General features: G+C 47.0%; 1 protein-coding gene across 2 annotated transcripts in view; it reads left to right on the plus strand.

Moving 5' to 3' along the window:
* The window catches only part of PCSK9 (proprotein convertase subtilisin/kexin type 9), an 82851-nt gene extending 67753 nt beyond the window's left edge, over positions 1-15098 (plus strand). For both annotated transcript variants that reach the window (XM_063939664.1, XM_063939665.1), the window contains one exon: positions 14521-15098. In XM_063939664.1, the coding sequence (XP_063795734.1) occupies positions 14521-14718 (198 nt within the window). In that variant the 3' untranslated portion in view covers positions 14719-15098. The remainder of the gene's footprint in view (positions 1-14520) is intronic.
* Positions 15099-16666: the final 1568 nt, after the last annotated feature.

Here is a 16666-nt window from a genome sequence, read left to right on the forward strand (position 1 = left end):
GCCACTGCTGTACCTACCTCTGTGTCGTCATTAAGTATACTATCCATCTACATTCTATACCTGTGGTGCATTTTAGTTTTGCAGTTTGCTGACACAGTGACCACCAGTATATATAGCAGTACGGTACGGAAGGCCACTGCTGTACCTACCTCTGTGTCGTCAAGTATACTATCCATCCACATTCTATACCTGTGGTGCATTTTAGTTGTGCGTAGTATATATAGTAGTAGGCCATTGCTATTGATACTGGCATATAATTCCACACATTAAAAAGTGGAGAACAAAAATGTGGAGGTTAAAATAGGGAAAGATCAAGATCCACTTCCACCTCGTGCTGAAGCTGCTGCCACTAGTCATGGCCGAGACGATGAAATGCCATCAACGTCGTCTGCCAAGGCTGATGCCCAATGTCATAGTAGAGAGCATGTAAAATCCAAAAAACAAAAGTTCAGTAAAATGACCCAAAAATCAAAATTGAAAGCGTCTGATGAGAAGCGTAAACTTGCCAATATGCCATTTACGACACGGAGTGGCAAGGAACGGCTGAGGCCCTGGCCTATGTTCATGGCTAGTGGTTCAGATTCACATGAGGATGGAAGCACTCATCCTCTCGCTAGAAAAATTAAAAGACTTAAGCTGGCAAAAGCACAGCAAAGAACTGTGCGTTCTTCTAAATCACAAATCCCCAAGGAGAGTCCAATTGTGTCGGTTGCGATGCCTGACCTTCCCAACACTGGACGGGAAGAGCTTGCGCCTTCCACCATTTGCACGCCCCCTGCAAGTGCTGGAAGGAGCACCCGCAGTCCAGTTCCTGATAGTCAAATTGAAGATGTCACTGTTGAAGTACACCAGGATGAGGATATGGGTGTTGCTGGCGCTGGGGAGGAAATTGACAAGGAGGATTCTGATGGTGAGGTGGTTTGTTTAAGTCAGGCACCCGACGAGACACCTGTTGTCCGTGGGACGAATATGGCCATTGACATGCCTGGTCAAAATACAAAAAAAATCAGCTCTTCGGTGTGGAATTATTTCAACACAAATGCGGACAACAGGTGTCAAGCCGTGTGTTGCCTTTGTCAAGCTGTAATAAGTAGGGGTAAGGACGTTAACCACCTCGGAACATCCTCCCTTATACGTCACCTGCAGCGCATTCATCATAAGTCAGTGACAAGTTCAAAAACTTTGGATGACAGCGGAAGCAGTCCACTGACCACTAAATACCTTCCTCTTGTAACCAAGCTCCTGCAAACCACATCACCAACTCCCTCAGTATCAATTTCCTCCTTACCCAGGAAAGCCAATAGTCCTGCAGGCCATGTCACTGGCAAGTCTGACGAATCCTCTCCTGCCTGGGATTCCTCCGATGCATCCTTGAGTGTAACGCCTACTGCTGCTGGCGCTGCTGTTGTAGCTGCTGGGAGTCGATCGTCATCCCAAGGGGAAGTCGGAAGACCACTTGTACTACTTCCAGTAAGCAATTGACTGTCCAACAGTCCTTTGCGAGGAAGATGAAATATCACAGCAGTCATCCTGCTGCAAAGCAGATAACTCAGGCCTTGGCAGCCTGGGCGGTGAGAAACGTGGTTCCGGTATCCACCATTAATTCAGAGGCAACTATAGACTTGATTGAGGTACTGTGTCCCCGGTACCAAATACCATCTAGGTTCCATTTCTCTAGGCAGGCGATACCGAAAATGTACACAGACGTCAGAAAAAGAGTCACCAGTGTCCTAAAAAATGCAGTTGTACCCAATGTCCACTTAACCACGGACATGTGGACAAGTGGAGCAGGGCAGACTCAGGACTATATGACTGTGACAGCCCACTGGGTAGATGTATTGCCTCCCGCAGCAAGAACAGCAGCGGCGGCACCAGTAGCAGCATCTCGCAAACGCCAACTCGTTCCTAGGCAGGCTACGCTTTGTATCACCGCTTTCCAGAAGAGGCACACAGCTGACAACCTCTTACGGAAACTGAGGAAGATCATCGCAGAATGGCTTACCCCAATTGGACTCTCCTGGGGATTTGTGACATCGGACAACGCCAGCAATATTGTGCGTGCATTACATCTGGGCAAATTCCAGCACGTCCCATGTTTTGCACATACATTGAATTTGGTGGTGCAGAATTATTTAAAAAACGACAGGGGCGTGCAAGAGATGCTGTCGGTGACCCGAAGAATTGCGGGCCACTTTCGGCATTCAGCCACAGCGTACAGAATACTGGAGCACCACCAAACAATCCTGAACCTGCCCTGCCATCATCTGAAGCAAGAGGTGGTAACGAGGTGGAATTCAACCCTCTATATGCTTCAGAGGATGGAGGAGCAGCAAAAGGCCATTCAAGCCTATACATCTGCCCACGATATAGGCAAAGGAGGGGGAATGCACCTGACTCAAGCGCAGTGGAGAATGATTTCAACGTTGTGCAAGGTTCTGCAACCCTTTGAACTTGCCACACGTGAAGTCAGTTCAGACACTGCCAGCCTGAGTCAGGTCATTGCCCTCATCAGGCTTTTGCAGAAGAAGCTGGAGACATTGAAGGAGGAGCTAAAACAGAGCAATTCCGCTAGGCATGTGGGACTTGTGGGTGGAGCACTTAATTCGCTTAACCAGGATTCACGGGTGGTCAATCTGTTGAAATCAGAGCACTACATTTTGGCCACCGTGCTCGATCCTAGATTTAAAACCTACGTTGTATCTTTCTTTCCGGCAGACACAAGTCTGCAAAGGTTCAAAGACCTGCTTGGGAGAAAATTGTCAAGTCAAGCGGAACGTGACCCGTCAACATCTCCTCCTTCATATTCTCCCGCAACTGGGGGTGCGTGGAAAAGGCTAAGAATTCCGAGCCCACCCACTGGCGGTGATGCAGGGCAGTCTGGAGCGAGTGCTGACATCTGGTCCGGACTGAAGGACCTGCCAACGATTACTGACATGTCGTCTACTGTCACTGCATATGATTCTCTCACCATTGAAAGAATGGTGGAGGATTATATGAGTGACCGCATCCAAGTAGGCACGTCAGACAGTCCGTACATATACTGGCAGGAAAAAGAGGCAATTTGGAGGCCCTTGCACAAACTGGCTTTATTCTACCTAAGTTGCCCTCCCTCCAGTGTGTACTCCGAAAGAGTGTTTAGTGCAGACGCTCACCTTGTCAGCAATCGGCGTACGAGGTTACTTCCAGAAAATGTGGAGAAGATGATGTTCATCAAAATGAATTATAATCAATTCCTCCGTGGAGACATTCACCAGCAATTGCCTCCAGAAAGTACACAGGGATCTGAGCAGTGGCGTAACTAGAAATTTTTCTCCCCCAAGCCAAAAAATTCTTCGGCGTGGTTTCGCATAAAGGGCGTGGCATTGCAGGAAAAGACTACCGTATACCCCAGTTTTGCAACCTGCACACCCATACGTTGGCCACCACAGGAAAGAAAAATAATCCTGATTCATGCCCCTTACATTATTTGTCATTTTTCCTCCTTATAGGAATGCCCAGTATACATTATGCCACTTACTGCAATGGCCCTTAGACATTATGCCGCACACAATAATGCACATGACACAATATGCACACACTGTAATGCCCCCGACACATTATGCCACACACCGTAATGCCTGTGACACATTATGACAGGAATCGCAATGCCCGTTATACATTATGCTACACACTGCAATGCCCCTGATACATTATAGCACATACAATGTCTGTGACACATTATGACACACACCGCAATGTCCGTGATACATTATGCCACACACTGCAATGCCCGATACATTATAGCACATACAATGCCTGTGACACATTATGCCACACACTGCAATGACCTTGAGACATTATACCACAATGCCCGTGATATAGTATACCATACACCGTAATGCCTGTGACACATACCGCAATGCCCTGCCCGTTATACCCTATGCCACACACCGCAATGCCCGTTATGTATTATGCCACACTGCAATGACCCTGAGACATTATACCACATACCACAATGCCCGTGATATAGTATACCACACACCGTAATGCCTGACACATTATGACACACACCGCAATGTCCGTGATACATTATGCCACACACTGCAATGACCCTGAGACATTATACCACATATCACAATGCCCGCGATATAGTATACCATACACCGTAATGCCTGTGACGCATTATGACACACACCGCAATGTCTGTGATACATTATGCCACACACCGTAATGCCCATTACACATTAAGTCCTACAGTAAGGCTTCTAATTACTTTTCAATTACCTGCTCGTTGTCAGGGGTTTCATGCACTGGGTGTCATGCTCGTTGCCAGGGGTTTCATGCTCTTGGTTCCATGCACGGTGCCAGGGGTTTTCATGCTCAGGGTGTCATGCTCGTTGCCAGGGGTTTCATGCACTGGGTGTCATGCTCGTTGCCAGGTGTTTCATGCACTGGGTGTCATGCTCATTGCTAGGAGGTAGTCCTTGTTGCTAGGGCTGTGCTCCCAGTGCCACATATGTCCCCAGTGCCAGATATTCCCCCACGGCGCCAGGTACTCACATGCCCCAGTGCCAAATATAGCCCCCCCCCCCATGTGCCAGGTACACATATACCCCCCCAGTGCCACATATGCCCCCAGTGCCAGATATTCCCCCCCAGTGCCAGATATGCCCCCAGTGCCATATATTCCCCCCCAGTGCCATATATTCCCCCCCAGTGCCAAATATGCCCCCAGTGCCATATATGCCCCCAGTGCCAGATATTCCCCCCCAAGTGCCAGATATTCCCCCCGTGCCACATATGCCCCCAGTGCCAGATATTCCCCCCCAGTGCCACATATGCCCCCAGTGCCACATATGCCCCCAGTGCCAGATATGCCCCCAGTGCCAGATATGCCCCCAGTGCCATATATTCCCCCAGTGCCATATATGCCCCCAGTGCCAGATATTCCCCCCCAAGTGCCAGATATACCCCCCAAGTGCCAGATATTCCCCCCCAAGTGCCAGATATTCCCCCCGTGCCATATATGCCCCCAGTGCCATATATGCCCCCAGTGCCAGATATTCCCCCCCAGTGCCAGATATTCCCCCCCCCAGTGCCATATATGCCCCAGTGCCAGATATCCCCCCCCCCAGTGCCAGATATTCCCCCCAATACCATATATGCCCCAGTGCCAGATATCCCCCTTCCAGTGCCATATATGCACCCCCCCCCCCGCTTTTTGGAGGGACACGGAGGGCACAGCTCGCCTCTCCTGTGTCCCTCCTGCTGCATCATCTCCGGCGGCCGCGGGTCTAATAGGGGGAAGTGCCGGTTCGTGAGCCAATTAGAGCTCACGGATGGCACTTCCCCTGTTAGACCCGCGGCTGCCGGAGATGATGCAGGAGGGACACAGGGAGGCGCGCTGTGCCCGCCGTGACCGTGTCCCTCCAACAAGCGGCGGAGGGAAGAAGACTGCAGACTGACATGCGGACGCTCGTCCGCATGTCAGTCTGCTGTAAATCAGTGGCGCCCCCACAGCCCCTCGCCCCCAAGCCACCGCGAGGGCTGCGGGGGCAGTAGTTACGCCACTGGATCTGAGATGGTGGATTCCAGTGAGGACGAATTAATAATCTGTGAGGAGGGGGATGTACACAGTGAAAGGGGTGAGGAATCGGTGGATGATGATGAGGTGGACATCTTGCCTCTGTAGAGCCAGTTTGTGCAAGGAGAGATTAATTGCTTCTTTTTTGGTGGGGGCCGAAACCAACCAGTCATTTCAGTCACAGTCGTGTGGCAGACCCTGTCGCTGAAATGATGGGTTCCATAAAGTGTGCATGTCCTGTTTATACAACATAAGGGTGCGTGGGAGGGCCCAAGGACAATTCCATCTTGCACCTCTTTTTTCTTTCATTTTTCTTTGCATCATGTGCTGTTTGGGGACAATTTTTTTGAAGTGCCATCCTGTCTGACACTGCAGTGCCACTCCTAGATGGGCCAGGTATTTGTATCGGCCACTTGTGTCGCTTAGCTTAGTCACACAGCGACCTTGGTGCGCCTCTTTTTTTCTTTGCATCATGTGCTGTTTGGGGACAATTTTTTTGAAGTGCCATCCTGTCTGACACTGCAGTGCCACTCCTAGATGGGCCAGGTGTTTGTGTCAGCCACTTGTGTCGCTTAGCTTAGTCACACAGCGACCTTGGTGCGCCTCTTTTTTTCTTTGCATCATGTGCTGTTTGGGGACTATTTTTTTGAAGTGTCATCCTGTCTGACACTGCAGTGCCACTCCTAGATGGGCCAGGTGTTTGTGTCGGCCACTTGTGTCGCTTATCTTAGTCACACAGCGACCTTGGTGCGCCTCTTTTTTTCTTTGCATCATGTGCTGTTTGGGGACAATTTTTTTGAAGTGTCATCCTGCCTGACACTGCAGTGCCACTCCTACATGGGCCAGGTGTTTGTGTCGGCCACTTGTGTCGCTTAGCTTAGCCATCCAGTGACCTCGGTGCAAATTTTAGGACTAAAAATAATATTGTGAGGGGTGAGGTGTTCAGAATAGACTGGAAATGAGTGGAAATTATGGTTATTGAGGTTAATAATACTATGGGATCAAAATGACCCCCAAATTCTATTATTTAAGCTGTTTTTTAGGGTTTTTTGAAAAAAACACCCGAATCCAAAACACACCCGAATCCGACAAAAAATTTTCGGTGAGGTTTTGCCAAAACGCGTCCAAATCCAAAACACGGCCACGGAACCGAATCCAAAACCCGAAAAATGTCCGGTGCACATCACTAATATATACCTCCCATCTCTCATCTGTGCCCAGCATTCTATCTACATATATACCTCCCATCTCTCATCTGTACCCAGCATTCTATCTACATATATACCTCCCATCTCTCATCTGCGCCCAGCATTCTATCTACATATATACCTCCCATCTCTCATCTGCGCCCAGGATTCTATATACATATATACCTCCCATCTCTACCCAGCATTCTATCTACATATATACCTCCCATCTCTCATCTGCGCCCAGCATTCTATCTACATATATACCTACCATCTCTCATCTGTGCCCAGCATTCTATCTACATATATACCTCCCATCTCTCATCTGCGCCCAGCATTCTATCTACATATATACCTACCATCTCTCATCTCTGCCCAGGATTCTATCTATATACCTCCCGTCCATGCCCAGGAATCTATGTACATATATACCTCCCATCTCTCACCTGTGCCCAGCATTCTATCTACATATATACCTCCCATCTCCGCCCAGTAATCTATTTACAAATATACCTCCCATCTCTCATCTCCGCCAAGTATTCTATCTACATATATACCTCCCATCTCTCATCTGCGCCCAGCATTCTATCTACATATATACCTCCTATCTCTCATCTCCACCCAGCATTCTATCTACATATATACCTACCATCTGTCATTTCTGCCCAGGATTCTATCTATATACCTCCCGTCCATGCCCAGGAATCTATGTACATATATACCTCCCATCTCTCACCTGCGCCCAGCATTCTATCCACATATATACCTCCCACCTCTCATCTCGGCCCAGTATTCTATCTACATATATACCTCCCATCTCTCATCTGCGCCCAGGATTCTATCTACATATCTCCCGTCTATGCCCAGGAATCTATGTACATATATACCGCCCATCTCTCACCTGCGCCCAGTATTCTATGTACATATATACCACCCATCTCTCATCCCGGCACAGTATTCTATCTACATATATACCTCCCATCTCTCATCTGCGCCCAGGATTCTATCTACATATATACCTCCCATCTTTCATCTATGCCCAGTATTCTATCTACATATATACCTACCATCTCTTATCTCTGCCCAGCATTCTATCTACATATACACCTCCCATCTTTCATCTGCGCCCAGCATTCTATCCACATATATACCTCCAATTGCCATCCCGGCACAGTATTCTATCTACATATATACCTCCCATCTCTCATCTGCGCCCCGGATTCTATCTACATATATACCTCCCATCTTTCATCTGCGCCCAGTATTCTATCTACATATATACCTCCCATCTCTCATCCCGGCACAGTATTCTATCTACATATATACCTCCCATCTCTCATCTGCGCCCAGGATTCTATCTACATATATACCTCCCATCTTTCATCTGCGCCCAGCATTCTATCTACATATATACCTCCAATTGCTCACCTGCGCCCAGTAATCTATCCACATATATACCTCCCATCTCTCAAATCTGCCCATGTTTTCTATCAACATTTCCACACAGTATTCTATCTACATGTATACCTCCCATCTCTCATATCTGCCCAGGTTTTCTATCAACATATATACCTCCCATCTCACATTTCAACCCAATATTTTATCTACATATATCCCTCCCATCTCTCATCTCCGCCCAGTATTCTATCTACATATATACCCCCCACCTCCCATCTGCGCCCAAGATTCTATTTGCATATATATACCTCCCATCTCTTATCTCCGCCCAGTATTTTATCTACACATATACCTCCCATATCTGCCCAGGATTCTATCTGCATATATACCACTCATCTCTGCCTGGATTCTATTTACATGTATATCTCCACTCTCTGATCTCTGCCCAGGGTTCTTTCTACATATATACCTCAGGGAATAGGTCTAGACTACACACCCTAGTGGTTGTAATGAGAGGAGCTATCTGTTGAGATTATGGTACTACACGAGAAGGAATGGGTGCAGTTGCACTGTGCAATTTTGGGGTAAACATTGGGGCATGAGGTCCCCTGAACTGTTCTTTCTGGGCCACTCCGGGGCATCACACCCTAACACTTATATTCACTATTTTTATCACTATCTCTGTGTTTTTTTATCTATGTAGATTTTTTTCACATACTTTATATCTATTTTTATAACACAATATACACTCAGCAACTACCTCTGCTTATTCTGTACTTTATTACACCTCACTATTTTCTACTAGCGTGATACCCTGGGGGGGTTCTTGGCTGGTTTGGGGGGTGCCCTGCACCCCGATGTGAACACCAAAGTGTTAGGGACTTGCTCCATAGAGGTGACCTCGACGCGGTGGGCAAGCCCATATTATTGGGCAATTATATGCTAACAACCTCTTATTATGGGTGTAGTACGGCTGACCGGCGCCGGGATCCCGGCGGGGAGGGGCGAGTGCAGCAAGCCCCTTGCGGGCTCGCTGCGCTCGCCACGCTGCGGGCTCGGTGGCGACCTGCGGTCGCCACGGGTTCAATTCCCGCTCTATGGGTGTCGTGTTATGAGCCACGGCTGTGGCTCATTTCCATTTTTGCATTTTGGTTATGTATTTTATGTTATACTTCTGTTCATGTTCCCCGTGGGTGTCATGGGGTGCTCGGAGCTCACCCTTAAGGAGGGGATACTGTTATGAACCACAAGTAGTGGTTCATTCCTATTTTATGTTTATAAAGTTGTCTTGCATGCCAGGATTTCCTGTTGCTCTGTTTTAGAATACTCTTGTCTGCTGCCGCTGGTGAGTCTGTGTAATTGCAGCTTGTTCCCATGTGTTCAGCCTCACCTGGCTGCTAATTGCATCTTGTCAGTTTGGAGTCATGCAACAGGGCAGCTGCATGAGATTATTAATTAGGCCTCTCTGTTATATGCTGGCTGATTGCAATTCACAGACGCTGGTGATATTTCTGGGTATCTGGTCTGCTTGAGTTCTGAGCTTGGTTCCTGCTAGTTCCTGAGCTTCCTGTGTCGATTCCTGAGTCAGTCCCTGTGTCGATTCCTATGTCTGATCCCGTGTCCTGCCGTGAGGCGTTCCTGTCCTGAGGTCCAGTGCCTTTGCCTGTGCCTGGTCAAGTTTCTGGCTTCTTGGTGTCCACCGGTCTTTTGTTTGGGATTCTGCCTGTCCTCCAGTTCTAAGAGTCTGTGTCAGCAGCATTGAGAGTTCCTGTCCGTTTGCCAGTATTCGTACCGGTTCCGTGAGTAGCGGCTCTGCCGCGTCCGTCGGCCTAGGCCGCTGTATTCCATTATTATTTCTGTCACTGGTGTTTTGCAGAGGGTTCTGCTTATGCTGTCACCGCCGGTACACAAAAGTATTGTATGGGCGTGTGGTCAGCATTTCCTTTGTTGTTCTTTTCCTTTGGCGGCAAGCTGCACATACATTTAGTTTTAGGCTAGTTAGTAGCCCCTGGCTTTGGTTGTTTCAGTAAGAGGGCCCCTTGTTATCACCCTGTCTCGGTACACTCTTTGTCTCTCATTAAGACCTGAGGGGGCATCGAAGTTGGGCAGACGTAATCCGCCCTTCAAACGCGGCTGCCATGGGCTCAAGCAACCATAGTCTCGCAAGAGTGTACTGACAGCATGGGCGAGACAATGGAGATAGGGCGCCAGGGGCTATTCCCTTTCCATTCCCCTTTCCCAGCATTACGTTCCAGTGCTCCGGTCCTTGCAATAAGATCTCCTCAGACCAGAGTGCTGGAATCATAACATGTCGTGGACACCCACGAGTGGAAATAGTCCCTATTGGTCGGCATGCCGATCATCGGGACAGTGACCCGTCGGGCTGGTGGAGGCGGTCATGTGACTGTCGGTCAGCTGACCGGCGGTCACATGAATACCACCCCTTATTATATATTGTAAAATACAGTAATGATTGCATAGTGAATCTGCATCCATTCCTTCTCGTGTAGTACATATATACCTCCCATCTCTCATCTCCGCCCAGTATTCTATCTACATATATACCTTCCATCTCCGCCCAGGATTCTATCTACATATATACCTCCCATCTGTCATCTGCGCCCTGTAATCTATTTTTATACCTCCAAATTCTCATCTCCGCCCTGTAATCTATCTACATATATACCTCCCATCTCTCATCTCCGCCCAGGATTTTATCTACATATATACCTCCCATCTCTCATCTGCGCCAAGTAATCTATTTACATACCTCCAAATTCTCATCTACGCCAAGTATTCTATCTACATATATACCTCCCATCTCCGCCCAGGATTCTATCTACATATATACCTCCCATCTCTCATCAGCACCCAACATTTTATATACATATACCTCCAATCTGCACCCAGGATTCTGTCTACATACCTCCTGTCATCTCCACCCAAGATTTTATCTACATATAGAGAGGAATTCAACTGAGGGCTGGAAATGATATTGCCCTCATCGCCCCCTGCTGGATCCGCCACTGCTCCCATCTCTCATCTGCACTCAGTATTCCATCTACATACCTCCAAATTATCATCTCTATCCAGTATTCTATCTACATATATACCTCCCATCTCCACCCAGGATTGTATTTACGTATATACCTTCCATCTCTCATCTCCCCCCAGTAGTCTATCTACATATATACCTCCCATCTCTCACCTCCGCCCAGGATTCTATCTGCATATATACCACCCATCTCCGCCCTGGATTCTATTTACATATATACCTCCACTCTCTCATCGCCGCCCAGTATTCTATCTACGTATATACCTCCCATCTCTCATCTGCGCCCAGGATTCTGTCTACATACCTCCCATCTCTCATCTCCACCGGAGTCTATCTACATATAGGGAGGAATTCAATTGAGGGCTGGAAATGCAAAAAATTATTTTGTTTTTTCCCACAGCCGCAAGGTTTTGCTATTCAATTACAAGTCAGAATTTATTTTTTCATGCACCTCTAGAGCAAGTACGATTTTTCCTAAAACTGTTATTTTTTGGGAAAAATCACCGGGACTTACTGCAGTACCCCGGCGGCACCCTCCCTGAGGACTAATTAAGCAATTAGGAGTTGCCAATTAGCATAGTTTGTAATTACTCACCTCCTGAAACAGGCTCTTCTCCTCCACGTCGGGATCCAAGTCTTATGTAGCAGCGGTGATTGTAAAGTGTGTGTGAGTGTACATGAGTGTATCCCCCCCCCCCCCCCACCACCTCCCAGCAGCCCCTGAACCTCCCAGCAAACCCCTCCTCAGTGGGAATATGGAGGTGAAACCTCCAGATAGGTGAGCGTCATATTTGAAAAATGTATTTTCATTTTCACGTTCAGAGCTGAAAACCCTGCAACCACTTTTTGAAAAACTAGATGGGTATGGGAGCGCACATATCCGCATTAATGAAAAAATGGGTTCGAGGTCCGCAAGCTTTTTTACCTTGTGCCCAATTGAATTCCCCCATATATTTCTAATCTCTCACCTCTGCGCCGGGTTCTATCTACATATATTTCTTCATTTTATTTAAATCTCTTATATACCCTCCCACAAAACCCCATCCACTACCATCACTGCCTAATATTTCACATCCTACTTCTAGAAATATATATATATATATATATATTTATTTTTTTATATATAATGTCCTCTTCTCCAAGCTCAAGCTGTTTTTGGAATGCCTGAATTCCCTTTAAATCACAGTGACTGCACTTGCTAAGGTGGTCAGTGATTTTTCTCTATACTACTTCTCTGGTAAGCTAATAAGCTCATGTTTATCACCTCTATGTAGATGACAGCCTAATGTATATATCCTCTCGGGATCTTTCACCATCAGTATTGGTCCAATTGCCTAATGTCTGTCCTCTCGCAATAGTTACCCCAGTCAATAGAAACTACTTACTACCATTTCACAATTGCTCTTTGTTTTCCGCACCAAGGGTTATATTTACTAATAGGCAGGTTGCCAAAATATACCCCCTAATCTGTACTTGACTATTGCAATTCCCTACTTATTGGTCTTTCCCTAACTAGAATGTCACCACTATGCTATTCTACCAGATTATCAGTCTCTCCACAGTTCACACAACCTTACATGTTTCATCATTTCATACTGGCTAGACCAATATGACCTGTCCACTTAACCTCTATACAATATAATATGGTATGAGGGAGCTTTTCAAATATTAAACACACTTGAAAAATGCCCCCGTAATATATGCTTCTGTGGCTTCTATTTACATGCCCTACACCAGGGATGCTGAACATGCAGTCCTTCAGCTGCCGTGGAACTAAACTTCTCAGCATGCCCTGCCGCTGCTTTGCTATTAGGGGATGCTAAAACTATGGCATGGGCATGCTGGGATGTGTAGTTCCACAGCAGCTGAAGGGCCGCATGTTGAGCACCCCTGTCCTACACATTGCCAGCAGACATTTTTGTGGCCTGAACTTTAGTGACCCTCAGAGATGCCACTAATTCCTTGAGGCATTGAAGGCCGCTTTCTCCTGAATATTGCATCACCTGCAAAATGACGGTTTCCATTGAATTTAGGTGATCAAAACATTTATTTTTATTTTTTGCTAGTTACTATGTTAACATCCATACTGGCCTGTGTGAATGACCTGTATCTTAAGTCTCTTTCAGACATAAAATCCCAGGTTCAACCCGTTCAGACCCAGGACACAGGGCAAAGGTTGAAGCTAGGGCTACTTCTTTCACACATAGGTGATGATCCTGATAAACACCCTTCATACCGGACCCGGGTCTTCCAGTGACCTGTGTCTTCCACCATTCAGTGGGAGCTTGGAGATGTCATCTACAAGAGCTACTGTCAACGGCCAATCAATTTCTTTTAGGCATGACCCGGGTCACACTTTCAGACATAAGCTGGGTCATCGACTTGGGAAAACCCGGATAGCGTGCAGGGTCGTGTACCCGGGACCGTCAACCCGGGTAGACCCTTTTAGACATAAACTGGACCAGACGTTCACGTGTAAAAACCTGGGTTTTAGGCTTATGTCTGAAAGGGGTATAAGTGACCAGACTTATTCTACCCAAGCAAATCATACCCCTTTCATACCGCCTGAGGCAGGTCGTACCCAGGAGACTGACACTGGAGCTCCCAAGGTGTGACCCGCCTCAGGTGCACCGCCACCTCTGTATGCAACCTGGCACATTGCCGGGTTGGTGACGCAGTGGGTGCGGCGCTTGGAGATCACATGATCTCCAAGTGCTGCCTGTCCACACACAGTGAACGGAAAACGGGTCGCATTGACCCAGCTCCTGTTCACACCGCACATCAAGCCGGGTTGAACACATGTTCAACACTGCTCGCTACCAGAGCAGGAATACCGGGTCGCTCGACCCTGGCACCTTTCAGACCGCACATGAACACGGGTTATGCGCCTTCATGTGCCAATAATCCGTGTTCATAGCTGGCGGTCTGAAAGGGGTATCAGTCACTTTAAACACCATATGTGGATATCTGCACATAATATAGCTATGACAATTTTGATTAGCTGGTATTTTTTACAGTGCCTGGTCAGAGCCTACAACTGACACTCTGGAGGAGATGTAGACTAGTGAAGAAGCTACCCATGAACCAATCAGCTTAGATCATTTATCATGTACATTCTATAAAACGATTGATGCATCGCCCCAAAGATTATTAACAAAACTCAGTAGACACTTTTTTTCCCGTGGCATATTTTGAATTACTTACAACAAATCACGGCAGGCCCACCTCAGTTTGAAAGACTAATATATTTAGTCACAAACAACTCTCTACTTTTGTTTATGCTGTGTCAATAACGTTTTCAATTCTTAATGTTGCAGGTGACCGTGTCATGTGACGATGGCTGGACCCTGACTGGTTGCAATGCCTATTCCCGTAATTCTAACACGTTGGGGGCTTATCCCATTGATAACACTTGTGTGGTCTTAAATCCAAAAGGTGGGAAAGGTGCAGCAGCAATTGCAATTTGTTGCCAGAGTAAAAACACAGAAAAAAGTCAAAATTCTAATTATAGGTGAACGGGATTTGTAAAAGTGCACCTGCCTTGTCTGGGAGCCATGTTGTGTGGCCTTATCCAACATTCATGCAGGAGCTCCTTAGTGACGTCACTAATCACTACTTAATACATAGAGTATAGCTGAATGTTAGCTCAGTCAACAACTTGACATCCACCACTTCATGAAGGTGATACGTTCACTTTAAATACAGATCTATGGGCAATTACTGCAGACGTTTTTGTAATAAGCTGAACCACTACTTATATTGTATCATTAAGGCCTTTTTTATTTTTACATTTTGTATTGTATTATGAAGACTAAATATGGTTTGTTATGCTGTACAGTTTACATTACACAACCATTTAATATTAATAAATAAATAAAACATTAGAAAAAGGTAATCTGATATTTGAAAGTTTTATTTTGCAAACATTAATCAAAATAGCCCACTGCAGAACCCATTCCTGGCCATCACATGGTAACTCTTTCCTAATCAATGAATCCATTGCAAAGCAAGTTTATTGTAGTCTATGCACTACTACCTCTAATCTTAAAGATCAGTATGTGAAGACCATGGGCTGTATTTACTAATACCTCTTTGCCACCTAAGTCCCAGGTCTGCCCCGAGATTTGGAACACGGTTACAAACCAGGTCACACCCAGGACCTTCCCCTTTCCGCTGTGGGCACCAACCCAAATTATTCCCGGGTCGGAGCAGGTTACACTGCACATGGGTGCAGTAGTGCCGGGAGTCCTAGCAGCAGTAATGACTCTGGCTCCTCCCACTAATGTCACTGGCCCCACCCCCAGATCAGTGTCAGCGCTGCAGGAAGCAGTGCTCCCGTTCTCCCCATGCTGTAAATGGGACCCCGATTAGCCCCTTTTCCACTGAGCCGCAACCTGGGTTATCATGGCTATATTCCGGGTATTAGTGGCAGTGTAAAAGAAGTGTTTTACATTTCTGGGTGAAACCTGCCAAAAATCAGCTGCTTACAAAAGCTGCTGCTTCATAAACTAGCCTCGGGTCATACAAATTAATGGGGCAACACTATCCGCTGACATCCCTACCAAAATAAGTGGGATGCGGTTAGTTGGGATGGCGGCGGTGAAATCACAACACCACTTTGGGTTAGCCCTAGCCTCCACTCCTGAGTCTTAGCCCTATCCGCCTCTTCACCCGGAATCTTAGCCCTTGCTGCCACCCCAGGCGGGTTAGGGGAGGGGACAGGGGAGGGGTAAAAATAAGATTTTAAACCTACCGGTAAATCTTTTTCTCGTAGTCCGTAGAGGATGCTGGGACTCCGTAAGGACCATGGGGATAGATGGGCTCCACAGGAGACATGGGCACTTTAAGAAAGACTTTAGGCTCTGGGTGTGCACTGGCTCCTCCCTCTATGCCCCTCCTCCAGACCTCAGTTAGAGAAACTGTGCCCAGAGGAGTCGGACAGTACAAGGAAAGGATTTTAGGTAATCCAAGGGCAAGATTCATACCAGCCACACCAATCACACTGTATAACTTGTGATATACTATCTAGTTAACAGTATGAAAAACCAACATAGCCTCGGTCCACCACCGATGAAACTATAACATAACCCTTATGTACGAAATAACTATATACAAGCCTTGCAGAAGTAGTCCGCACTTGGGACGGGCACCCAGCATCCTCTACGGACTACGAGAAAAAGATTTACCGGTAGGTTTAAAATCTTATTTTCTCTAACGTCCTTGAGTATGCTGGGACTCCGTAAGGACCATGGGGATTATACCAAAGCTCCCAAACGGGCGGGAGAGTGCGGATGACTCTGCAGCACCGATTGAGCAAACAGGAGGTCCTCCTCAGCCAGGGTATCAAACTTATAGAACTTTGCAAAAGCGTTTGACCCCGACCAAGTAGCAGCTCGGCACAACTGTAGTGCCGAGACCCCTCGGGCAGCCGCCCAAGAAGAGCCCACCTTCCTAGTGGAATGG

Source organism: Pseudophryne corroboree, chromosome 9, assembly GCF_028390025.1.
Source record: "Pseudophryne corroboree isolate aPseCor3 chromosome 9, aPseCor3.hap2, whole genome shotgun sequence".
Classification (NCBI taxonomy): domain Eukaryota; kingdom Metazoa; phylum Chordata; class Amphibia; order Anura; family Myobatrachidae; genus Pseudophryne; species Pseudophryne corroboree.